Source organism: Cupressus sempervirens, chromosome 2, assembly GCF_028749045.1.
Source record: "Cupressus sempervirens isolate cs-2001-9-10 chromosome 2, ASM2874904v1, whole genome shotgun sequence".
NCBI lineage: Eukaryota > Viridiplantae > Streptophyta > Pinopsida > Cupressales > Cupressaceae > Cupressus > Cupressus sempervirens.
In genome coordinates, this window is record NC_143119.1 from 519,738,908 (window position 1) to 519,766,522 (window position 27,615).

At 35.5% G+C, this 27,615-nt stretch overlaps 1 protein-coding gene across 1 annotated transcript in view; it reads left to right on the forward strand.

Moving 5' to 3' along the window:
- Positions 1-15,122: 15,122 nt before the first annotated feature.
- Positions 15,123-27,615, forward strand: part of LOC149573236 (uncharacterized) — a 32,416-nt gene continuing 19,923 nt past the window's right edge. The window contains exons 1-2 of the mRNA XM_089814430.1: positions 15,123-15,666; positions 15,839-16,885. Coding sequence (XP_089670556.1) covers positions 15,962-16,885 — 924 coding nt within the window. The 5' untranslated portion in view covers positions 15,123-15,666; positions 15,839-15,961. The remainder of the gene's footprint in view (positions 15,667-15,838; positions 16,886-27,615) is intronic.

Genomic DNA, 27,615 nt, shown 5'->3' on the forward strand with positions numbered 1-27,615 from the left:
ATCATCTCGAAATAAAAATTGTATTGTTTATCTGAAAAATCTAATAGAGCGACATATTGCCTTCTAACTAGAAGGATTATGCCTTTGCTCTCAGAACGAGAAGTGAGCAACCAGAGCTCTAGAATGAAGGATTTTACCTAAATGAGAATGCAAATTAATCTAAATGAGAATGCATTGTTAAACTAAGAAAATGAAAGAGCATAGTATGCTAAATGAATGCATCTTTAAGCTAATATGAGGTTGCAATATAAAAATTAAGCTAAGAATGCAATAATAAATTGAGTAGATATTTCAGCATAAGTTTGACGCAAATTCCAATTTTTAACCTCCGTAAAGAGGAATGGAGAGCTTCTTTTATAGAATCCAAGAAATCATAGATGGTCAAGATTAATCGAAATAGACGATCAAGATTGAAGAGGAGAGCCAATCATAAAGGTAACTTCCTCATGAAAAGGGAGTTAACTGGTTGCCTTTGAGTGATAAAAGGAGCTGACTAACTACCTTTTGAGTGATAAAAGGAGCTAACTGACTGCCTTTTGAGTGATAAAAGGAGTTAATTGGTTCCTTTTTGGGTGATAAAAGGAGTTAACTAGTTCCTTTTTGAGTGATAAAAGGAGTTAACTGGTTCCTTTTTTAGTGATAAAAGGAGTTAATTGGTTCCTCTTTTTTGAGTGAATATTTAATTTAATAAAATAGAATATGACCTCATAAATGGATAACTTTAACTAATTGAATCATTAAATTCAATAATTAAAAAGAGGAGATATCTTATTAAATTAAATGTATTTAATTCCTTTGTATATTAGCTAAAGAGGTAATTTTAATTTAATTAAAGTAGAACACTTATAATTAAATTAAATTAAATCAATAGGTTTATGTAGCTAATTTGAGTAGATATTTAGGAATTAAATAAATAATATGATTAATGCAAATTATGATTTTTTGCATTTGACACCTAGGTCAAGTAGTGATTATCAGAGTTAGAATTGCCTAGTAAACTAGGACTTAGGAATAATTGAATAAACCAAAGTTGGTTGATATGGAAATGTGCCAATTTTGGGGTATTACATTCAACACCCTGCTAAAAATGTGCCTCGTTAGAGGACTTAAACTTACAATAAAGCAAGCACTCGATTAAGATATTTACACAAGTCTGTTAAGACTACTCTGTTAAGTGATTTACTCTTCATCACCTGTTAAAATGATTCATTGCCATGATCCTTTAGTTAGCACTTTGTTGCTAGATATCAAATATTCTCTTTCTCGATAAATCATTGATCCTTCTAATCAAATATGTCTCCTTTTTCCTCTCTCTACTTTATTCTATTCTCTCTAAATGATTATGCAATTCAGATCTTTATCACAACCTCCATAGCCACTGTGAATGCTCTTTCTACACTTAGCATTTGTCTCCTTCCGTGCATCCACACATTACAAAAACCTTAGGTTTGCCTCCTTAAGTAAACATAGGTGGGACAGGGTTAGGTAAGAATCAATGGCTGAGGTTGATCCATATTGTCGCTTAGAACATCCCTAATTTTGATTGGTTACATGTATTGCATAAGGATTCATAGTACAATTCCATACATACTTCTAGAATCATAAAACAATCATTAAGTCGACCCAAAAATGGTTACATAGAAGTTTGTGCCATTACAAACAACTATGTCCAAAACTATTCACTCGGCATCTAAAGACTCTGATGCTCGGCCATCACTACATTCTCAATGTTGTAACTTGGCTTCCAAATGGCTTGACATACACTATTTACTCGGCTCTTGAATTACTTGACATGTATAGTCTACTCGGCTCATGAGTGACTCGGTACATACTAGATATATTTCTCAACATGTATTGTTTGACCACTGATGCTCAGCCTGCTTTGATCACTCAGCTCGCACCTGATTGCTCGGCTCACTTTGATCACTCGGGTCACATTGTAATACTGATATATAATGACTAAGTTTTTTGTCACTACCTTGTTAAAATCAATCTAAGATTAACATAAAGATGCTTGCATATTTATGAAATTAGACACTCAAAAGGCCTCTTATAAGGTTGATTCGAGATTCCTTTGTAAAACTTTAGAAGCATTCAACTTTGCATGACAATGGATCAACCTTATTTTTAACTGTATAGAAACTCCCAAAATGTCACTTCTCATCAATGACATATTGAAAGGTTTCTTTGGTATATTTAGAGGAATTAGACAAGGAGACCCAATGTCACCATTTTTATTCATTATCATGGTAGAGGATTTTGGTATATCCATTAAATTAGCACAATCAGAAAACAAGATCAAAGGAGTAGCAGCAGCTGATGACATTCCAAAAATTACACAACAAAAATTAGTGGATGATACAATCCTTCCTAGGGTAAGCACAATACAAGAAGCTCAAAACTTTAAACAAATCATACACACACATATGGATGCATCAGTTCAAAAGGTAAATGAGGCCAAATCAAAAATATTCTTCCTGAATACTCATGCAGAAATAGAAAATAGGATATGTAATATTATGGAGCATAAGAAATGCACATTTCCTTGCAAATATCATGGAATCCAACAAGACATAGGTGTCAGGAAAGGAAGAACATGGGGACCTCTATTTGAAAAGCTAGATAAGAAAATAGGAAGGTAGAAAGGGAAATGGCTAACCAAGGTAGGTAGGGTAACTAAAATTGAATCAATATTATCTACAATACCCATATATCAAATGTCATGCTTACCACTACCTATAGGAGTACAAAAGAAACTAGAAAGAAAATTCTAAAACTTTGTTTGTAGTGAGATCAGGGAAAATAAAAAATTAGCTATAATCAAATGGGACAACATATGCAGATCTAAGGAACTAGGCAGGTTTGGCATAAAAAAATCATAAGTGCCAAATTGAAGTTCTAGGAGAAAAGCTTGTATGGAGAATGTATCAAGAAAAGGATACTAAATGGGCCAAAATTCTATACCAAAAATATCTAGATAGTTTAGATCAATATCACTCTTAAGAACTCGCAAACCCCCTAAAGGCTCGCAAATTTAGGATTTCATAATACAATATCGTTCTATCATCACAAATTTAGGATTTCATAATACAATATCATTCTATCATAACTAAAAGCCTTACATGGGATGTAGGAGAAGGGGAAGAAGCCTTATTGTGGGAAGATTCATGGGATGGGTTACCACCACCAGATAACTACAACCTTCCAACAAACATAAAAAACTGTCTAATTGAACAATGGGGGAAACATATTAAGGATTACATGAAAATGATCAATAATAATGGAAAAACATATTGGAAATGGAAATCAACCAAAGAAACTACTTTAACGAATCAAGAAAAACAAGCCTTTGAACAATTCCTGAGTCAAAGGCCATTAAGCCTCAAAGGAAGAAAGGATAAAATAATATGGGGGGCCTCTAACAATGAGAAATATAATGTTAAGAAAGGATATGAACTAATCACCAATTCAAAAAGATGGGATAATATAGATATACCTCTAAACCTTTGTTGGGACCCAACATGCCTCCCAAAAGTAGGCATCTTCCTATGGGCAACAATTCAAAATCAAATACTAATAGCAACTAGGTTCACTAAAATAGGTTTTAAAGGTCCATCATGGTGTCCACTATGCAAAAATAACTCGAAAACAACATAGAATTTATTATACCAATGCATCTTTGCCCAAAAAGGATGGCAATGGCTTCACAAGAAATTAAATTGGATAGTTGTACTTACCAAAGAGTTAAATGACAACTTAAAAAACTAGCCAAAAGGTAGAAACTCAATGACATATGACAATTTATGGAAAACAGCTCCATCAATTCTATTATGGGAAATATGGAAAGAAAGAAACAAATGCATCTTCACAAATGAAAAGATGCCAAATGCCTTTTTTTTAATAAAGTAGAAGAAAGCATAACAAAAGTAATAAACAATCACTTGAGAAACACAATGAAAGGAGAGGAGTCATTCATAGACTGAGATGTCGATATGAAGAGAAATTGGAGAAAACTAATTAACCCACCAATGACCTATAGAAAGGCAAATAAAGAAGCAAGGGAAAATTGTAAATGGGAACTCCCACTAAGAGGATAGACCAAATTGAATTTTGATGGAGCATTTAGAGGAAATCTAGGCAAGGTTGGACTAGGGTGTATCATCCACTCATACAACAATGTTTGGTTAGCCAAATGAGAAAAACCACCAGGAATCCAAACTAATCACATATCAGAACTTGAAGTACTAATAGGGAGACTCAAGATATGCCTAAAATTAGGTATCAAAAAAGCCATAATTGAAGGAGATTCACAAATTATCTTGAATGCACTAAAAATGGACAATACCCCTAACCAGAAAATAAACTCCAAAATTGAAGACACTCTTCCCCTTTTAGACCAATTTGAAAATACCAAAATCCAAGATATATCCAAGGAAGGGAACAAAGAAGCAGGTACCTTAGCAAATATGGGAGAAGATGTTGAAGATATCTATGTTAAATTTTTTGAACATAATTCTCAAACTCATAATATACTTAAATGTATGAAAAACGGAAAGAGTGACAATCCTAGATAATAATCAACACCACCTATCCTTATTCAAATAAAGAAACCACAAATTAGGAAATCAAAATAAATTTAGCCTAAGGAAAATTACAAGTTAAGCATCAATACATATGAATTCTCGATCAAAGCTCAACACATAGGTTGTGTTTACACATCACCTTCCATACAAAGTCTAGATAAGGGGTAGCTATGAATTTGGTTTTTATTATCCCTAAATAGCTTGATACTCCTTCAACTCCTTTGGAAAACATAGAGAGATGACCAAGTCAAGCATAATCAAATAATGCAAACTAAGTAAGATCTTAGTTAAAAAATTAATAACCAAGACACTACATTAATGTAAGACTCATAGGCACTGAAAATGTGTATTTTAATGTACAATTTCAAAGATCGAACTAATAAATATAACCAAATAGAATATCTTCAATTTTCAAATCATTAAGATCCCCAAGACTTAAAACAAGGCTAATGAAATTCTCAATCTAACAACAATTAACTCAAGTTGTTAAAATCTCTATTTCTCATATGGTCAAAATCATATATGATTAGAGGAATATTTTACTTGTTTATTTTCTCCCTTGATTTGAAAGATACTAACAAAGATCTAGGCCAAGAAAGATGTTAACTTTGTAGATTTCTAACTCTACGAGATGAGGAAGGACTATAAGCATAATTTGCACATGGACAATGCTACATACCAGATTCATATCGAATAAAGGGAAAAGCAACACCAATTTAATGAATTATAACAAGCAAAGGATGTAAAATGTACAAATAAGAACATAAGGATTCTAATATAAAGGAAATTCTTTGTAAAGATGTCCTATTTGAGTATTTGTAAGAATGGACAACCTCTCAAGTAGGTAGAGCAACTAGGGTATGCCCCCTTTATTCTTTGTATAGTATAGGACCTTGGGTTCCAAGAAAGACTGGAGGTTTTCTTTCTCTATTCTTCCCTACCAGTGCCTGTTTGAATATAGACTTTGTAATTTTATTGAATATTATATTATAATCTATAGGGCTTCAGCCTTTTATGAATTTTATAAAAAAAAATTCTATGAATTGAAAAAATATATAATTTAAAAACTTTATGTGAATAAAATCTACAAAATCTTGTTATCTAATTTTTATTAATTAAAATAATAAGTAAATTTAGTTATGTTTTATTAAATAAAAATACCAAAATTAAAATCAATTATAATAAGATTCCTAATTTTGTAAAATAATAAATAAAATAGATTTGTATTAAATAAATTGTGTGTGTGTGACAATGTCATCTAAATAAGTGAGAATGCAAATAATGTACAACACATTGAAATCACCACTATAGGAGAAGCATTGCACCAATTCCATGTTACATGTGAAAAAATGGAAAAATGTTACGATCTCTCACAGGAGTTAATTTATGACAACTACTACAACATGGGAAATGTATTAGAATTTAAGTATGCATTCTACAAGCTTTTCTCATGAATCTAATGCCATCAAAGTATACATATATGGTTCAATGCTTTTCAACGAAGTTCATAGTTTGTTGGATGTTACAAAGAAGTGAACTTTCACAATAGTCTATTTTCTTTTGAGTGCTTTCCCTTTCCCATTTACTTCAAGATTTTCTTTATGAATTTGGTTTGTATAGGGTTCCAAGGTCCCTTCAAAACTTGATAGCTAGCTTCATTGCAAAGAGTATTATTGAAACCATAAGTAGATAAGCAAAATCACATATTCTTTAAAGAATGAAACTTTTTGATAGATATACATGTATAATTTGACGGTCATGATTATCTTTTTGGTGTTAATTATGTGATGTTGGTATATGCCTTTTAAAGTTTTGTTGATTGTAAGAGGGGAAATCAAACTAAGAATGTTTGCACCATTCTTGGTATTGATTCTAGTTAAGTAGTTGCATAATTCCATTTGACTAGTAATAAGTCAATAGTTCCAAATTTGGGAAAGTTGAGATCTCTCAAAATATGTTTTTTTTTTCATATTTACATAAACAAAGATTGATTGCATACAATAAAGAGAATAATGACATAATGTTATGAAAAGAGTGAGGTATGATACATACAACATAGAAGAAATGATGCAAGGTTAGGTGCATAACTTGAGCAGTGAGTGCACATGCATTTGTGCGGTAAGGAAAATCAATGAACCATCTCTATGACGATATCACGATGACCCCAAAATCAATCAGCCTTTCTCATGTAAAATTGTGTAAGGAAATGTGAACTTCATGTGCACTGGGGAAAAGTGCATAGAGAATTCCATTGGGTGGTGTCCAAAGGATCAAACATTTAATGATTACTAAAGCATGAATGTTGACTTAACCCTAACAATTCTAGTTGGGAAGAACCATATATTTAAGATTGTGTGTGGATTGTCACAAAAGTTGAGGACTGTTGACAAAGGAAGTAATATTGAAACAATATGTTGAGTAGTGTTTGAGAAGTGAAAAAGGCCATGAGCTTCAATGCAAATATGTTTCGATTACTTGTTACAACTAGAAAATACAATAAAGAGGAGTGATAATAGACGCATTCATATTTACAACTCCGATTCATGTGTGTGTGTACACTTCAACTCTAAGTTAGGGAATGTAAATTCATTATTTCATCATTAGGAAATATAGTCTTGTTGAGTTTAATATTTTCATGAAGAGTTTCCTTAGAGACATGTTTTCATAATGCAATGAGATTGAGGATGTACAAAAAATGTTTGACAAAATGGACGAGGCTCAAATTGTCTCATCGAATACAATAATTATAGGTTAATCTCAAGAAGATGCAAGATAGTGAAAGTTTGGTTTACTCTTTCTAGTGTGTTGAGCACTTGTGTTAGCCTTGCATATATGTAAGAGGATATCTATGTGCATTCTTTTCTATGACTCTTTCCATCATCTCACTACTTGAACCAAAATGGTCTTTGAAGGAGTTTAACTTTTTGGAGGCAAATGAAATTGTAAATGTAAGGCTATTAAAATCCACACCTTTATGATCATTTTATTTAGTTTGCACACGTATATATTAATATTGGAATGAGGCTGAAAAAAATGGACAACCTCAAAGAATTGAGGTCTCCAATGCCATGGCATACATGTTTTCAGAACATGGGAGCATAGGTTAGGCCTTTAAATCATGTGTCATGTCAAAGCCATGCAGTTCTTATCATTTGGGTAACTTGTGGAAATGTTGTTGGGTTACTTAATCTTATTGATCTTACAACCAATGAGGATATAAGAAAGAGTAAAAATGGAGGACTTAGTCTCAACAAAAGATCTACCATTAACTAGTCATTTTTTCCCCATTAAATGTTATTCATGCTTTGAATGCTAATGAGAAGAGAGTTCCATGGAGAAATAGTAAGTTGAGTTTTATACTGCAGGGCTCATTAGGAGGAATGAGTCATCCTTTGATGATTGCATACTTCAATCTAGGTTCCTTCTCTAAAGTTTTGGACACACTCATGCTTGCAGGGAATTATAGTCAAATTGTAATTCATGATGCCAAAGCCAAGGTAGATTGCAAGATGATTAAAATATACAATAGCATTTTGTCTTTCTAAAAGTTGTTGTTGCATCATTCTACGCATTCATGAAGTGTTCTTCAAATGTTTTCTCATAAGCCCATGCACAAATTTTGAGATATTATTTCAAATCATATGTGCCTATAGGAAATGATGGTCACTATGTATGCTAAATGTGGAAGCATTAGATATGTGCACAATGTGCTTGGAAATTACCCATACAAATTGTGATGTCATGGACAACAAATATTTCAAGATAGCCATGCATGAATGTGGTTGGGAAATATCTGCAGATTAATGAACCATTCATCTAGATCTATAACTTGAGAAATTATTTTCTAATGAGTAAGTTGATTGTTTACAAGAGACAAGTCAGAAATAAATCCTTATTGAGAAGCAACTTGTTCATGCAAATGTTCACTGTAATGATAAAGGTAAAAATATCCATTGAATTAATTATCATCTAAGAACCCTTGTACTATTGTATTATTGGTCATGTAAAGTATTGTAGGTTTGTTCCACCTATGCATTTAATTGGCGTCCACCTTGGCACAGGGGTTAACCCACTCACTTCAAGGCATTGCATCCTAGATTATTAATTAAACTAGAATTCTAAGGAGCTTTAGCACAACATTGTGGAATGAGGAAGCTGCATAATTGTGCTTGGAAATAGTAGTACCATGATTTCTAGGTTCAAAGCATTGAGATGAATGTTATGCACCGTATATTGTTAAAAATGTTGTCAAAAAATTCAAACATATACAAGTATCTACATGCAGATGTTAAAGTAATTAGATATTTTCTAATTAACTCTAATTTTCTTAAGCTAAACTTTAGGCATCTAATAATTAATTTTTTTATTAATTATTATAATGCAACTCAGGTTAGACCTTTTTAGGGTTTTGATCTCGTTTATAAGGATGATCTCTCTTTGTAATTATAACCAATTCACTTTTGATAATAGCAATCTCTCTTTTTGCTCATCAAGAATGTCTCATCTATGGATTTAGCAATTCCAGCCTCCATAGCCTTTTGCTTCTCTTTTCTATGATAGGTGTTTGCATGCAAGTGATTCTTGAGAGGTATGGGGTTGATCTTTCATCAACTTCTACATGGTATCAGAGCTTTAGATCTTCATGCCCTTGTTTTGTTCATGAGAGATTTGGCATCGATTTTCAGATATGAGCTTTTAGCATTTTTTTAATTGGATCTGGGGGGTCACTGATTTTTGAGGAACTTTGAGCAAAAATGGACATCATCGTTGAGCTTAGAGCACTCGAAAACCCCCATTTCCATATAATATACATCCTATTTGGATGTTATTGAAATTTGAGGCAAATTTTTTTTTGCATCCAGATCATTTTGCCCTGGGCATACAAATTGAGGCGATAATTATTAACTTTTTTATAAAATAAATATATTTGGAAGCGTTGAAGGAGAAATGTTTTTTCAAAAGTTTTTTTTTGGGGGGGTCTTTTGGGGGCTGTGCCCTCCTTTTCCCTCCTTGGCTTGTCCTTTCATGGGAACGGTGCCTCTATTTTTTGGATGGTGTACATGCTTTGGCCAAACATTTCTTTTAGCCAACTTCTCCATATAAATGACTTTGTTCATTACCATATATGGTCAATGTTTTGTGCTTCGTAGCCCACCTCTACATGGTCATCCTTTCCTCAAGCCTGACCCTCACCTTGGAACCCACACGTATTGCTTTTCGGTGATGGTCTCCTGCATAATGCTCTATTGTGATTTTTGGGTGGAGTGTGTTAACACTTCTTTCATGGGCCAACTCCATCAGTCAATGTAGAGTGCATGCATTGGGACAAGCTCCTCAGCTTGCTGCCATCTTCATATGCTCACACCATTTATTTTTGTGTTTGGGTTGCCTTTTTATTAGGCAAAGATTACATTTTTGGTGATGAGGAGGTGAGTTGTAGTGAAGGATTTGATACTTTTTGGTTGCCTTTTGGAGTAGTCATTCTTTCTTTCTCTCCATGTGATGCCAATGCTCGCATTTTAGAGGAAGGAGCTACTTTTTTGCTGGGTAAAGTGTCTTGTGTGTTGGAGATTGCAGAGCAAATCGACCCCAATTTTTGGACGCAAATTTTTGCTTGTAAGCTTACGTGGACTTGATTGACCACTCAACTTGGTTTTCACACCATCTATTGTGTCAGGGCCATTAATTATTGGGCCTTTAGAAACACCTCACACCATGCATAGAAGAAAGTGGTGGAGTGACTCCCTTTTTGATTGTGCATTTATAGTTCTGCGATACGTGGAAGACTTTTTTTGGAGTTGTTTTTGTCTTATTTGTATGGGACTTGGGCTCCACACTTAGTCAACTTCAACATCAAACCACCAATCACTCCCATGCATTTATGTTTTTTTGAAATTAGTAGCCCTTATTTAGTGAGGTGTATCTCACTGCCATCCCAACTTGCATGCTACTTTGGAAGCTGACCTTGGCTTTATGCTCTAATGTTGGTATGGTAGCCAAATCAAAGAGTGGAAGGAGTGGAGCTAACTTTCTTAGACCCCTTCTACCTTTTGTTGTTGAGATATGTTCAAATTTTGCTCCTAATGAGGATGTGGAATCTCCTTTGTTGTTATTCTTGGGGGATTTGTCCACTCTGACCTCCAGTAAAATGGTCCATGCAAGGCCACGTCAGACTCCCTGGCTTGCCCATCAATTTGGACTCTTCAACATTTTCTGAATGGATTTAAAGGCATCTTTATCGATGGTATTTAACACTAATGGTGGAGCCATGGTTTTTGGAATGTTCAGCGCCTTGTTTTTGGAGATTAAGGGGTCCTCTAGCAGTAATAAGGGCAAGGGGCATGTTATGTCGTATATAATTGATAAGTGGGAGGCCCCAGCCCCTTACGACGTGTAAGGGTTGTGCTCCCTTGGAAAATCCATGTACCTCTATCTACGCCCATGATTGAAGGATGTTCATTGGGCTCACATTAACTCCAAACTCATGATTTTGGAATAGCCATGCTCTTTTTTGATTGAGAGTTTCCAAAAATTCAACTATTTCATGCATTAATGGTGGGTAATTTTTTTGTTGTTGCACCAATGAACTCGTGTTTTATTTTTAAACACATGGCGTACTTTTCTTGGCCACCAGATTTTTCATTTGGCATCGACTCTTTTACCGAGGACATTGTTTTTCATACTTTGTCTTGTTTTCAACAACTGGATTTTTTTCCAGTAGGGGTCATTTTAAGGCATTTTTTGCCTTGATGACCATTTGACTATCAAATTTATGCTCATTACTTGCTGATGACAACATTGCAGCAACAATCTTGTCACCTTCTTAGGCTTTGTTTGGACCTACCTTTGCATTTTTGCTCATATCTTAGGCATACAGACTCCATTTTTTGCAAATGAGATATTGTCAGATAGTTGGTTTTGAGCTTGTCACAATGGTATAGGTGTTTTTCAGTTTTGATGCTTTTAAATGGCTTTTAATGTTGTCAAAGTCAAGGGTATAGTTTTGCACTCTCGGAGGCATATCTTGAGCATCCGATCTCCGAATTTGGAAATTATTTATATCACTAGAAAGCTCTTCCTAAGATCTTTTTAGTGATGTTAGTTAATTTTCCAAGTTCTACTCTAGGCACATTCTATTTAGTCTTTTATATTTTTTGCATTCTGGTGGATATCTTGTTTGTTTTAGGTTCGAGGATCAATTCTGTTGCTTTAGATGATTCGTCATGACTTGTACTATCTATTGTATTAGTCTTATGTCTCTTTTGGTCTATTCATACATCATTTGTATGCATTCTTACAAATGCACTAAGATAAAGTGCCATACTGCACCTTTATTTTTGTTTCAGTAGTTTTGCCTTGTTTTGCCTTTTGATTCGAGCAGTGTCATCTAAGGACACTCATGCCGATTATTATATTCTTGGGATTCATTATGTCTTGTGTCTTATTGTACATGCACTACTCATGACTAAAGTGCCATGGAGGGTTGATATTTTGTCTTTGTTTGCCATCTTCCTTTGTCCAATGAGTGTCCCTTCTGTGACATTAGCCTCATGTCATATCTGAGACTGATAACCTTAGTACACACATATGTACTCTTTTGTGCATCTTGATTGTGGTTCCTTGACATGCAATTCTTTTGGCCCATTTTTCCAGTTGCTTGTCACCTCACCCTTGTCTTCATTGGGGGGGGGGGGGGTTCTTTTGTTGTTTCACATGCTTCCTTGGTTTGATTGATCAGCTCTTCAGGCTTTGGTGTTTAATGTCATTTGTACCTTCAAGTTTAGTTGTTTGCCTTTGTGTACCTCCTAATTCAATGTAGATTATAGTCTTCTCTACCTGGTCAACTTATATTTCAATGGAGGTTCTTCAGATCAACAATTACGTTTGATAGAGCTTTGCAACTTCTACATGCTTCAGTGATGTTCTTCATGATCATCTTTTGTTCCTATCTTCTGGGACATTCCCTAGTTTGGAGGCGTCTTTAGTCCTTCATTAGTTTCTTTCAACATGTTTTCCATCTCTTTTTGGAGTAGGGTTTTTCCCATGTGGTTTTCTCTATTTTTTCCTCTTTTCAGAGATTTGGTTATGCTTGGGTACCTCGTCAGGCCTTGTCTGTTGGGACCCAAATCTACTTTATTTAGTAGTTTCTAGGTTTTTAGCTACTCCTTAAGTTTATCTTAAGGGGGGTATTAGAATAATTAGATATTTTCTAATTAACTCTGGTTTGCTTAAACTGAACTTGAGGCATCTAATAATTAATTCTTTTATTAATTATTATAATACAACCTAGGTTACCTTTTTAGGGTTTCAATCTCCTTTATAAGGACGATCTCTCTTTGTAATTATAACCAATTCAGTTTTGATAATAGCAATATCTCTTTTTTCTCATCAAGAATGTCTCACTATGGATTTGGCAATTCCAACCTCCATAGCCTTTTGCTTCTCTCTTCTGTGATAAGTGTTTGCATGGAGAATGGAGATGATTCTTGAGAGTTGTGGGGTTGATCTTTCATCAACTTCTACAGATGTAAATAATTGGTGGGTAGGAATGTTGTTCCATATGTGCATAATCCACAGAGTTTGATATATTATTGGTGGGTATTGAGAAATCCTAAATTTCCATGAGATGAAGTCCATCTTATTTGAAATATTGGTTAAACAATCTCCATCTCAAAAAATTCACCTATCCCATTTGTATATTGAATTTGAGTGGTTTGGAATTAGAAGATCACTGTGTTGTTTGGATACCAAATCTAGGGATATTCTAGACTCCATATTTTATTAATTAATGATATTTTTTTTCTTAGCTATCTAACATCCCAATGATGGACTATGGAGTGTGATTTGAAATGTCGATGAAAAGACTATAACACAATCAAATCCATAAATAGCTACTTACATATATATTTTATATTGGAATACATACTGAAATATAACATAGAGTACGTCCTCCATAATCTGCATCACAGATACCTTGACATGACTACCAATAGTGGGTGAAAGTTTATTTCCTCTATGCTAAGTGCATAGAACTTTAAGAAACTACAGACTTCTTATAATATATAGGCATAGACGAGAACAAAGCTTAAACTGTAGATATTTTGAATGAAAAATTAGCACTAGACATTGATGAACTAGAAGACACTAGTACAACACCTGGATAACTCATGTTCTTTGGGACATCTTTCAAAAAATGAGGCTGCAATGAGTCTACGTATTCTTGAGCTCTTTTAGTAGGTCTCCAATTCTCTACAACACCTAGTTTGAAGAAAGTATCTGCTATATGTCACGCTCATTGCACAATACCATTGACTACATCAACATACATGATGTTGTTCCATAGAATGCCTAATATAAACCATGACTTTTCTATAGTAAGGGTTTGCATTTATTATTGGCTTCTCTAATAAGTAAATCATTATCAAAATCATCACATCCAAAGTTGCCGATTGATTGTTCCCTTGCACCTCTTATGGTGCAAGTGCTACTAATAATGATGCAGTGAATCAAGGCACTCTCCGCTTAGGAGGTATTATGTTCCACTCTTGTATAATATAATATATGTGAACTTGTCCACTTTGTACTAAAAATAAATAAATAATTTAAAAAAATAAATAAATAAAAATGATATAGGGGAAGAGACCTAGTAACCACCGAGGGGTCCAACAACCGATACAATATCGTTATAGATCCCCCCAATTATTGCTTTTAGAAAACCCCAAAAAATGATAACACATGTACTAATAACCAATCACAAATGTACTAATAGCCGATCACACATGTACCAATAGTTGATCATTTTTGCTTTCTTGGTTGCTGATTGATCCATTTGTGCCAAAAGTACTATTTCATTGGTGAGCATCTATTGAGGCTAAATACAATAGGTTCCGAGCAAATGTTTTGAAATGACACTTTTCGACCATTTCACACTCGACAACTTCTTTAGAAAGTTCTATAAATGTGGAAATCCTAAACCTTAGCCTTAAGCTCTTCAATAGAAGTTCAACAAGAAAATTTACAAATGTTGATATACAAATTTAAAGTTCTGGATGGACCAAATTAGCCTAACAACTACTAGATATCTTCCCCTAGTACAAAATTGAATATTAGACATAAACTCGCAATACCTAATAAAAACCAACCCCCTTGAAAAAGAGAACCTATTCTAATTCTGAATGAATTCCGAAGAACACATACACTCAAAACGGAAAAAACTGACCCAAAAAAATCTTTCAAAAAAACTTTGGTGGACCCGCATGAAGGTGAAATTTCAAGACTACTGCAACCCAACAAATGATTTTCCCTTTTCAACCCCGTTTGCTTTCCCCGGTTTAACGAAGATATTTAAAAATCTGAAGAGGGACACGGCAGAACGTCAAATTTCACCCTCATTTTTTTTCCCCGTATGAGAACGAATCTGATCTTTAATCATGTTAAAATTTGCGATCGAATAAAAACCAAAAACAAAAACAACACCACAAGGTGGCACGACTTTTTTTAAAGCATTTTCATGTGACGCCCATCATCGTTTTGTAGGTCAATTAAATTAAATTAAAAAACGCTTCACCATTCATTTAAAACTTTTCTAATTTATCTCTCCTTAAATTTATTTGCCCAAAGTGCACAGCTAAGCAGCCGTGGGATTCACCTAATTGTCTGATCTCATGCCACAAGACGCAAAATGCAAACTCAGAACTATGAAAATATTGTTTTACAAACAGAATTATTGAATTTCTGACGGATTTTGAGAGGCCAACGCTGCTGGTTTTTGGATTTTTTTCACGCAGTTCATGCTTTAAAGCAGAACGAATATTTTTGAAATTTGGAAGCAGGATAGAAATGAAATAATATTGGAATCCTGGATTCAAATGTCGGAGCTTTCTAGCGTCTGAATTTGCGATTCTGGAAATAATGCAAGGGCGGGGTTCTAGAGACCTACAGTTGAGTAGCAGAGGAGTTCAAGTATTCTCAGTTGACCCGGGTTCGAATCTAGTCAGTTCACTCAAGTACACCACGCATGCTTGAAACTATAAAAGAAGATTTTGAAAAAAGATCACCAAGGCTACCTTCTTGTTTCTGGAAGGTGGGCCTTTCCTCGCCATTTTTGATAAAACGTTTGTCAATGTTGTTTTTCTGGGAAGGATAGATTAATTAGTTTCGTTTCCAAGGATCTCTCCGCTTTCTAGATGGTATTATTTCCTGGAATTCGTTAGATTTTCTGGCGTTAAAATAATTCGTCTTTGTGAAAATCTCAGCTCTTTGGAAAGGCCGCCACAGAGTCAACACGGAGGATAGTGGTGGAATTATCTATGAGGAAGTGCCGATTGGTCTCTGCTCGTGCCTTTTTCGTCAGAAGATGAACTTTAGCTTATCTAAAAATGCAGGGCCATGAGCGTCTGTTAGCAACACCAAAGATTAACCGAAGCATCAAGAAATGGCGTCAGAATCGAAGCAGCACCGTAGCAATCGTGGCAATAGCTCTGGCCTTGGCAACTTTCACCTGGCTTTCTGTAGTATTTTCACCAGCGCGGTCTCATTTGCAAGAGTGGCAGGGGAGCCCCTTAGGCTTTCCTTGGGAGCCCTTTGGAAATGATGACGAAGAAGAAGGGCAGGATCAAAACCCTGATTCTATGGCTATAACGGGCAATATGAGCGGGACGTTTATGCACTCGGCCGATAGATCGAAAAGGCCATTTAAGGCCGCGAACCTGAGCTTAAACCAAATTGTATTTGGCATCGCTGGATCGGCCCAGTTATGGGACAAACGCAAGGAATTCGTAAAGCTGTGGTTTGAACCTCAGCGAATGCGTGGGTTTGTTTGGCTGGAAGAACCTCTTAAACCTGACCCCTCGGAGGCCTTACCTCCGGTCAAGTTGTCCGATGATATTTCACGTTTTGCCTACACAAATCCCAGGGGCCATCCTTCTGGTGTTCGTATTGCCAGAATTGTGCAGGAGACCTTCAAGCTAGGGTTGCAGAATGCCCGTTGGTTTGTTTTGGGGGACGATGATACTGTCTTCAACGTGCATAATCTAATTAAGGTTTTGAGTAAATATGACTCCTCTGAGATGCACTATATAGGGAGTCCTTCGGAGAGCCACTCGGCAAATGCTTATTTCAGTCAGAATATGGCGTTTGGGGGCGGTGGGATTGCCATCAGCTATCCGCTGGCTGAGGTTTTGAATAACATGGAGGATGCTTGTTTAGAACGATATGCAGAGTTGTATGGCAGCGATGATAGGCTGCATGCTTGTATTTCTGAGCTTGGGATTCCTCTTACCAGGGAGCCTGGATTCCATCAGGTATGCCATTATAATTCCTTTGTTTCTGTATATTGATTTTCCTTTTTAGCTCATACTTTTGCTACTTATTAACTCAGAGAATTTCTCATGTCCTTTCAATCAGTAAATGTTAGCATTTGTGAAATATTTGAATAGAAGAAAATTCACATATCAGACAAACCCAATTCAGAACTAAAACTTTAGCAGTTATTTTTTTGTTGGGGAACGGTGAACGAGGGGCTAATATGTAGCAGTGGAAAGTTTGGGGGGGGGGGGCGCGCGGGGGCTTACTGGTGATAAATATGGAACAAGTGAAAACAGTTAACGGTGGAAAAGAGAATGGAATGTGTTGCAACTCACGGGTTCTGTTATGGGCTACCGTCATTTGAGGAGTAGAGTTGAGGCACATTAATAAATCTGTAAACACAGGGACGTACGTGGAACACACTCATAAGATATGTAAACAAGGTCTGCAATTGAATGTATCCATAATTGTTACACATCATTAAAGGTTTGTGAATTTAGGACACAGTTACATATTGATATTATCCACAATCCACAATGCTTTGGAGATACACAACAATCTATCACGTGTCCTTTGGATTTTTGAAACACGTTATTGCTTTGAGAGGATTTAAGCAAGGATCGCACCCTTAGCAGTGGTTCCCATGACTATTGCCCCACAACTCTTTATTTATAAAATATCAAATATTACATGATAATTTTTTTTACTGCAATTAGAAAGCTTCATTATCTACTCTATATATATAAAACATATTTCAGCCCCTAGAATTCGTCAGATAACAGGTACATCTGTTACATTATGGCCCATACTAGTAGAATAACCCTGAAACTAGTCTGGAAAAAATATAGAAAAATGGTGCTGTTATCGTTGAAAATGAGAACACATATTATGTACACTGTGACTTGTGAAGTCTGCGACCTGTATATGTTCAACTTAATTTTGAGCATTCACAGTAATGCCTAGGCTAGAAGCTAGATTGCTTTACAACACTGAAGTGAAAAATGTCAATGTGCATGCTGACTATAGCTTCACATTTTAGAGGACGAGGTAATAAGTAGCAGTAGTTGCAACTTCTTGTTAAAAAAATGCAAAGTTTTAGCCATCAAATATAATAACAAACATTTATTAACTAGATTAGAATGCAGTTATTGACAATTGTTATATTTTAAAATGCTGTTCTGGAATATGTTAATATTTTTGAGAGGCAATTGGACATGTAACAGCTCTTCTAATGCTTCTTATGAATGCAGTCCCTTTGCAGAATGGCTATAATATACAAAATTTAATATTGTGTATATCTATTTGAATGATGTGTGCAATTTCTGCCATGTTCCCAATGATCCTAAAGACCATTGAGGTCACAGGAAAAATGGGACATGCCAATTCATTATAGAGACAGTAGCTATTAATCTATCATTGAACCTTTTCAATTTTAGCTTCACTCCACTGCAACGATTTATGCATTTTATTCACCAATTGCTACTGCATGACCTTTATGCCCTTCATCTATAGAGATACTTGTTATACCAACCTCAGTTTGTATAGATGCACATACACAAACTTCTGAGTTTAATCACTGGGTGCAAAGTTGGACTTCCCCGTAGTTTCACATAACAATATCTCTCCAAGTAAAACATGATGCAAGATTTGTCTACTGAAAACAACCTCCAACAATGGTACAATTAAGGGCTCATTGCCTTGAACCACTTTCCTGTAATGGTGATTGCATCGATCAATGTCTCCCAATAAGAAGGCTGCTTGCAAACATTAATTTGTATATTGTTGTAGTACTGAAAATTGGCATGTACCAACTTGGCATCATTATGTGTCTCTTGATACCATTCACTACCTTCCAATGGGTCTTGCATACCTAGAGTGTTGCGAGGAATGAAAAAAGAATGTGTCTGTATTTGTGAACAACTAGGACCACTATGAGATCCCTGTATCCATGGGTCAATGCAAGAGGGAGTGCCTTCTAAATTTGTTCCTCATCCTGTAAAACTCATGCCAATTGCCACTGCCTCAACTGTCCTTTTTTTCTGTGTTATCAGCTCCTCATAAGATGCAAGGATTGCTTTAGCATCTAGCTTAACCTTGGGGTCTTCATATTTGCACTTCTTGGTCAATGTTTCCATGCAGGGTGTAATGTCTCCTTTTTGGAATTGACTTCATTTTTGCCCTGGTTTCAGTACTTAGCAGACAAGGATACCCATATATAGTGAATTGCTCATACCAGATACCCCTGAGTATTGGTACAGATTGCTAGTTGTACGAATATGTTGTTGCAGGCATTTCTTCAATTGGTGCTTGTGCAGCCTCTTTCTCATTCCCTTGGCCGTGCACACACATGAAGATACTCAGATCAGAGATTGCAGAATTATATTAATGATTGTTATGGGTCTGCTCTTCGATTCATCTCTATTTTATTCCATGATTCTCCTATATTTTTTCCTTGATGATCAATTTCAATTATTATAAATATTTTGCATTAGCAGTCCATGGGACAGAGAAACATATCTGCTCGTTATAAAAGGTTGTGTCTCCTCATGAAAGGATTTGTTAATATTAACTAATCTGATTAATACCCATTGTAGTCTTCTGGATAACGATAGTTGCATTCTCTTAGGAGTCACAATCTCCAAGTCACCAGCCAAGTCATCCAGGTCATTTGATTCTTCATATTGGTCATCACTTGTTACTTATCATGGTGGCTAATAACTGAATTAGTCAATCTGATAACTATTTATCATTTTGGATATTCATTGCATGGATAATAAACCATTGTCATCAATTACTATCTGCTACTGCTTTCATCTGATCTTTCCGCATGCCAAGTCGATTATATCAATTACAATTGATAGCATTTCTGTCTTTAACCTTAATGATATATATGATAATGTTTGATGTGGAGCCACATTGGGTCATTGTATGAATTGTTTGCTATCATCATTGTGACGAGTCACTGTTTTTCATCCTCTATTTTTCCAGCACGACACAAAACATTTGTGCCCTTGTCTTCATCAAATAGAACATATAGTCTTGATTGTTGGTAGGTCAAGATCACGTCCTTAGAATATATCATTATTATTAATTAATTTATCATTTAGTTGATTATTATTTATTTATTTTATTTTTTTCAAATATTATTATTTATTAATTTTATTATTAGATACTCTCTTGGAAATGGGGACATCACACAAGGTCCTATTGATGTGTGTTTTATGACCCACCAAACAGTAGAACAAAATACCAATGAATCTTATTGCTCTCTTGAACAAAGTCTCATGTATGTTAAGATTGTAAAAAGATCATACAATGACTCCAAGGTTCCTTTTATGTCAGGCCTTGACCATGGATAACCTCGGTGGATGATGTGATTTGCTGAATATCATAAGGGGCCTTATGTATGTTCACTCAGATTGATTTCAAATCATACTAGCTGTGTGGGAATTGTCAAAATATTTTAGAATGAAGTACTTTTAAGGATTTTTATGGAATATGCAGAAAGAGAAGGAGAAAGGGCTGAAAAACTCTAATCTACTCCTAAGGGTAGTGACAACAACATATAGTACTTTAGTGGACAAATTCCTCAATAACTGAGCTTCGCTTCACCAAGTTATACTACAATTACGGGCGAATTGATGCAATCTTCAAGGATTATGCAAAATATTTTCATATCACAACGAGCACCATTAGAAAGAACAATGCATGCGAATGATAGAAGTTAAGCATACATAGGAATGGGGTTCAAGATAACTTTGTACAACCATTTATCATCGGTAAATTTGTCAAACATATGAACCAAAGGAACTCATCAAAACATCATCATATTTTCCTTTGTAATCACAACACTTTATCTAAATTCTATTAATCTAAATGAGGGAATAAGAGAACAAGCAAGCACTTAAACACATCAAGTATTCATTGAATTTGAATGAAAACTTTATTTTCTCAGTATCTCATAGCAACAATCTCAAAATCCATTGCCTTACAAATGAGAAGAAGAGTCCTTTATATAGGTCCCTGGAAACAATTAGTGGCTCAGATTGAAGAAATAATCGATGGCCTAGATTTTGTCACATCAGCCCTAATTAGGGTTAGGGCAAAGAAAGAAGAATCTACATTAATGCAAAAAAGATTCCACTACCATAGTGGGTAATAAATGCCCACTACGCATGCTCATTTGAGAAGAGTGGGGTGAAATAAATATTTGTTTAGGGGGAAAATGGAAGCGCTCTATAAGATGTATAAATATAAGGCTTCCACTTTCCACTAACATTCAAATACAAGAGAAAGAGGAACTTCCAAACATAGCTCTCAATATAACCCAAGTTAGATTAGCAAGACTCAAATAGATAAAGGGATGCTAATTCTAAACCCAACTCATAATTAGGAATTACATAGACAAGTCCTCTTTCATGCAATGTAAATTTGATGATGTATAAATATAAGGCTTCCACTTTCCACTAACATTCAAAAACAAGAGAAAGAGGAACTTCCAAACATAGCTCTCAATATAACCCAAGTTAGATTAGCAAGACTCAAATAGATAAAGAGATGCTAATTCTAAACCCAAATCATATTTAGGAAGTAAACAGACAAATCCTCTTTCATGCAATGTAAATTTGATTAAGAATGTGTAAATGTAAATGTGCAATTGAGCTAATTGATTTAACAAGGAGTGTAAGATAGATCTAGGTGCTATAATATATGCAATCAACCCAATTGAGATTTGAAAATAGTTCTATAGATTGAAAAGTCAAATGAGTGATAAAGCACTCACCTCAAAATGTGTAGAGGAATGTTCCTTTTTACTTTGAAAATTGTTGATTTGAACTTGTGTCAAAACTTTTGATAGTGGATTTGTGATCACAACAAAAACCTCAGAAAATGTTGTTTTCCTTAGGGCTCCAAGAAGACATTAAAATGTTCGAGCGCTCTACGATGAAGTCACCGTGTTCTTGGGACACAGTAGCAAAGTTGACTCAACTTCTTCTAAAGTGTTCGACGAGTAGTCCCTAGATTTGTGGTTGCACATTTGATATCCTGCTCCTGCACATAGTAAAACTTGGTTTTTTGTTTTGTTTGGATGAGGGCTTGCCTTAGTCAAGCCCTAGATTGAGGAATCAACCTTGAAATTGAAATGTAAAATATGTAACGAAAGTAAGACAAATGTTAATATTCACCTTGCTTGTAGAAACCCTTGTCAATAAGGATTTGCAATGCTTGTGTGTTGTAGATGTTGAATTTGCAATGAAGAATGTAGGAAATCTCCACAAATGCAATGGATCTACCAAAACTACATCATGGAGCCATGGATGTAAATGTGCATCAATGAAGAAGATGACAAATGTCTCAATGTAGATCTTCTCCATTAATGGCCAACAAAATGCTAGAGCTTGAAGAGGAAATGCTTACAAAGGATCCTTGAATCTTGAATGCTTGAAATGCATTAGAAAATCTACTTGCTTGAGTGCTTGGCATTACTTCTTGATGTCTTGTGATGATAACATAAGTGAAAATGAGGTGCCTTATCTTCCTTTTATGCTAGTTTTTCGGGCTTGAAAACAAAGCAAGCCGACAAGGTCACCTAATTTTAAAAATTAACTCCCCGAGACAAAATTGGCCCCAGGACTCAAAATTTCGGGGAATAGGTCGACCTGGTTCGACCTAGTCCAAAATAGGTCAACTTAGGTCAACCTATTTCTCCCAAGTTGACGTAAAGAAAGAGAGCTCTGGGGGTCTTAGAAATTGCGGTGACAAAAGTGATGATAATATAAGTGAAAATGAGGTGCCTTATCTTCCTTTTATGCTAGTTTTTCGGGCTTGAAAACAAAGCAAGCCGACAAGGTCACCTAATTTTAAAAATTAACTCCCCGCGACAAAATTGGCCCCAGGACTCAAAATTTCGGGGAATAGGTCGACCTGGTTCGACCTAGTCCAGAATAGGTCAACTTAGGTCAACCTATTTCTCCCAAGTTGACGTAAAGAAAGAGAGCTCTGGGGGTCTTAGAAATTGCGATGACAAAACCTAAAAAGGGGAAATTGAGTGGGAGAAAGAGCTGATTGAGCACAAGTCCGCCCCTAGTCCATAAGGTCACTAAAGGAAGGGAGCTGAAGGGTCTTAAGGTAGATGCTTCCATTTTAGGACGATACATTCAGCCCCCACTTTAGCAAGAGAATGAGCTACCTCATACTCTCGAAAAAGTAGATCAAAAGTAAGAGCCGATCTCATCATTACTAAGGAGACAAAGAAACTACCAAGCCCCCATCAGACTTGAGTCTTCATCATATCCAAAATCATAACAAGAGAGATTCCACTCACAAGAAAGAGAGATAAAGAGGGAGTGATCAACTCGCCCAATAAGGTTTGTGTTTCTTATTGTGAACCACACCAAAGGGATAGGATTGAATAGTCTAGCGGGTCTGTGTGCCCAATAGTTAATCCCATGATAACAAAAGGGGTAGGATCAAATGGTCTAGCAGGTTTGTGTGCCCAATAGTCAACCCCACAAACTTTGCACATTGCTACAACTTTACACCCCCATGATATAGCACTCATATACCATGAGAATGGTTTGTATATGTACTAGGATGGGTCAAATGGTCTAGCAAGTGTGTGTGACATGTAGTCAACCAATCCAAGACATTTAAAAAAGGGAGAGTAACTGGCCCTAGCAAGTTGTGTTATGCTAGTGTACTTTATACGTTGCACTTGAAATAAAACCAAAAAGACAAATGAAAATAAGGGGACCATGTATGCCCCCCCTCAAGATGGAAAAATAAGTGCTTATTTGGCATCTTAAGGAAGTTATGAAGAAAGATAAAGCAATTCGAACATCAAGATAGTATCCACAAGCAACACCCAGTCCAAACGAAAGAGGTCACAACTCGTATGAGGCCATGGAAGGAAAGAATGCAAGGAGACACCATGCAACAAGTGAAAAAAGAAATCCTTGTAAAGGATAACACTTTATTATGAGGCTCCAAGACAAGTGATCTATCTACCATGGAGATTACACACTATTGTGAGGTTCCAAGGCAAGTGATCTACCAACCATGGAGGCCCAATTAAGATTGGATGTCACATGATAAATAAATAACACACAAACCAAGGAAAAAGTGGATCCATGAGAGAATGTGAAAGAAGGATATGATTCCCTTGCCCCCCAAGTGTAGGAACAAGGGAAGAGAGGATCTATTATGCCACTTACAAAGAGGATCCTGTATGACAATGAGCCCCCAAGAGATAGGCTAACAATGTTACATAGTGTGGAGTAGCATAATAGGGACTTAGATGTTATTTAAAGAAACTAGGATTGAAATATATCTCATCATAAGGAGATAATGTGAATAACCTCATTATTAATGAATTTTTGAATCTTGTAATGTAAAGCTTAACAATCATTAGTAGAGTGATCATGATAACGGTGATACATGCAAAATGAAATACTATGTTTCTTTATACGCTCAAGTCTAGTAATCAGCTTAGTACAAAGAAGTTTAGTCAAAATTATTTCTTGATTAATGTTAGACGATGAAGGAGAGGACATGGACAAGGAATGAGATTGTACTCTTTGTCGTACACATTAAATTATGATTGACAATGGCGTGGATAGCTTGTGGCTTATAAGAATGCTCATGCACCCCATTGCCCAAGGATACTTGCATTGGTTGATGTTGTCTACCACATCCATTCTCAATGAATCCATGATAGCCAAGACTACAACAAGAAGCCATAGCACTAGGTTTGATAGATTCATCATGAGTGGAAGTAGTGACAAAGTTATTAGAAAGAGGAGTTGTTTTAGATTTCATAAATGAAAGATCATAAACTTTGTACTCTCCAATAAAGGTTGGTGTGAAATCTAAGGATCCTTAATCATCTTTTGAAAGAAAAGTTGTAGGAGGATCATCACTAGATTCTTGATCTTGTTTATCCTCAACATTTAGACAACTATTTGGGTTAGTATCCACATGAAGAGTGTACATCACATTGTTATGGATAAACTTTGCTTTTTGATGAAGAGTCGAAGGAATAGCATTGTAACCCAGGTTTACCAAAAGAAGGTTGTAATTAAGAGGTCTAGGCATAATATGAATGGGAGCATTTAAAATAACTTGATCTACTTTGGTAGGTTAATTAATAATGCCTAAAGTTTTCTTAGAAACATTATGAAAGTTACGGATAGGAACATTGCTAGCTTTGACATTGGAAAGTCGGCTTTAATCTCTTTGAGCATGTCCATACTACAAATATTAAGTGTGGACCCATTATCAATTAAGGTCTATGAATGAGGTTACCATTTATGAGGACAACTACCATGAATTTCTTTAGGAGGCAAATCATCATGATTAAACACAAGTTGAGGTGGGACTAGGGTAGCATTCATGCATTGTACAAAATGCATTGATGTTATTTGGATTAGGAGGTGGAGTGGGAAGAGTGGTTAAAGCTTTTTGCAAGGCTTCATGATATGTAGGAGATGTTTGAAGTTCCTAAAGACAAATCTTGGTGGGGGTATTATGTAATTGCGATACCAAATCATACTCCATCCAAGATTTTGAGAAAGATGAGGTGGAGGAGAAAGAACGAGTTGAGAAGGTGGGAGAGAAGTAGTAGGTTGAGGATTATTCCTTGTATGACAGGTCTGGGACACCACATGATAATCCAAAGAATTGCTAGGTTCCCCTTTAAGAGTTATGGAAGGACAACCTTTAAGGGTGATAAGAGTTTTATTTGATGGAGGGTAACCTTTGAGAGTGAGCATAAGTTGAGCAACATTAACTTGATTAAGAGCATTAAGGAGATTGCCTTTATCCTCTTTTTCCAAGGAATCCTTAGGATAGGGATTGTCGATTACGATCAATGCTCAATCTCTACTAGGTTCAGCAAATGAAGGCAAGGCCACATTGATAAAATGAAACGTCTTCTTCTTATTGTAAAATATCCCTAAGAGGAGGGTATGTGTGAGGAGAAGAAACATCAAGCTTGTCATGTTGAAGAGAAAAGGTAACAATCATTATGCTATTTTTTTCGTGAGGAAGAGAATAGTCAACATTATAATCTAGAGGTTCATCCCAAATAGTGATATTATCAATGGAAGGAACATCTCTATCAATAAAGCACACCATAGAAGAGGAATACTCACGAGTTATAGTGGGATCCATAAAGGGGGAAGGATTGAAAGAAGATATAGGATTGCGCTCAACCAATGTATCCCCATAGTCAAGACCTAAATTAGGAGAAGGACCAATATATATCCGCCACTCATCTCCACAAAGAGGAAGATCATATGGTAAAGCTAAGTTGATAGGAGGGTGGTGTTTTATGTCAAAGATAAGGGAATGATGTTTGGAGAATGCTTTAAATGATTTGTGCAACATGAGAAAAGGAAAAGTGCATATAGAGTAGATCCAACCAATCATTTTGTCATTGAAATGTATGCAAGATCCAATTAACATTTGAAAAATAAGGCATGCAAAATACATACTTAATGCTGGAAAATCCATGAAAAGAGATCAAGGGATATAACTCCAGCATTAAGTATGTATTTTAAATGCCTTATTTTTCAAATGTTAATTGGATCTTGCATACATTTCAATGGATATAACATTTTGGTGAAATTGATACCAAATAAGGGAGATCAAGGGATATAACTCCCTAATAAAAAATAGAGATGCATCGGGGTCACCAAAATGTGTAGGGGTAAAATGGAAGCGCTTAATAAGATGTATAAATATAAGGCTTCCACTTTCCACTAACATTCAAATACAAGAAAAAAAGGGGCTTCCAAACATAACTCTTAATATAACCCAAGTTAGATTAGCAAGACCCAAATAGATAAAGAGATGCTAATGCTAAACTCAAATTATATCAAGGAAGTATGCAAGCCTTCTTTCATGCAATGTAAATTTGATTAAGGATGTGTAAATGTAAATGTGAAATTGAGCTAATTGATTTAATGAGAAGTGTAAAATAGATCTAAGTGCTAAAATATATGCAATTAACCCAATTAAGCTATGAAAATAGGTCTAGACTAAAAAGTGAAATGAGTGATAAAGCACTCACCTTGAAATGTGTAGAGGAATATGCCTTTTCGCTTTGAAAATTGTGGATTTGAATCCATGACAGAACTTTCGACTGCGCATTCACAATCACAACATAAAACCTAGAAAATGTTGTTTTTCTCAGGGCTCCAGGAAGATGTTGACCTAGTGGTAAAGTGTTCGAATGCTTTACGACACAGTCATTGCATTCTTGGGACACAGTAGCAAAGTTAATCCAACTTCTTGGGAAGTATTTCAACGAGTAGTTTTCAGATCCATGGTAGCTTCGATATCCCGCTCTTGCACACAATAAAATTTGGTTTTTGTTTTGGTTGAATGAGGGCTTGCCTTGATCAAGCTCTAGATTGAGGAATCAACCTTGAAATTGAAATGTAAAATATGTAAGGAAAGCAAGTTGAATGTAAATATTCACCTTGTTTGTAAAAACCCTTGTCAATAAGGATTTGCAATGCTTGTGCGTTGTAGATGTCAAGTTTGCAATGAAGTAGGAAATCTCCACAAATGCAATAGATCTACCAAAACCACATCATGGAGCCATGGATGTAATGTGCATCAATGAAGAAGATGATGAATGCTTCAACGTAGATCTCCCCTCGATGGCCAACAAAACGCTAGATCTTGAAGAGAAAATGCTCACAAAGTATCCTTGAATCTT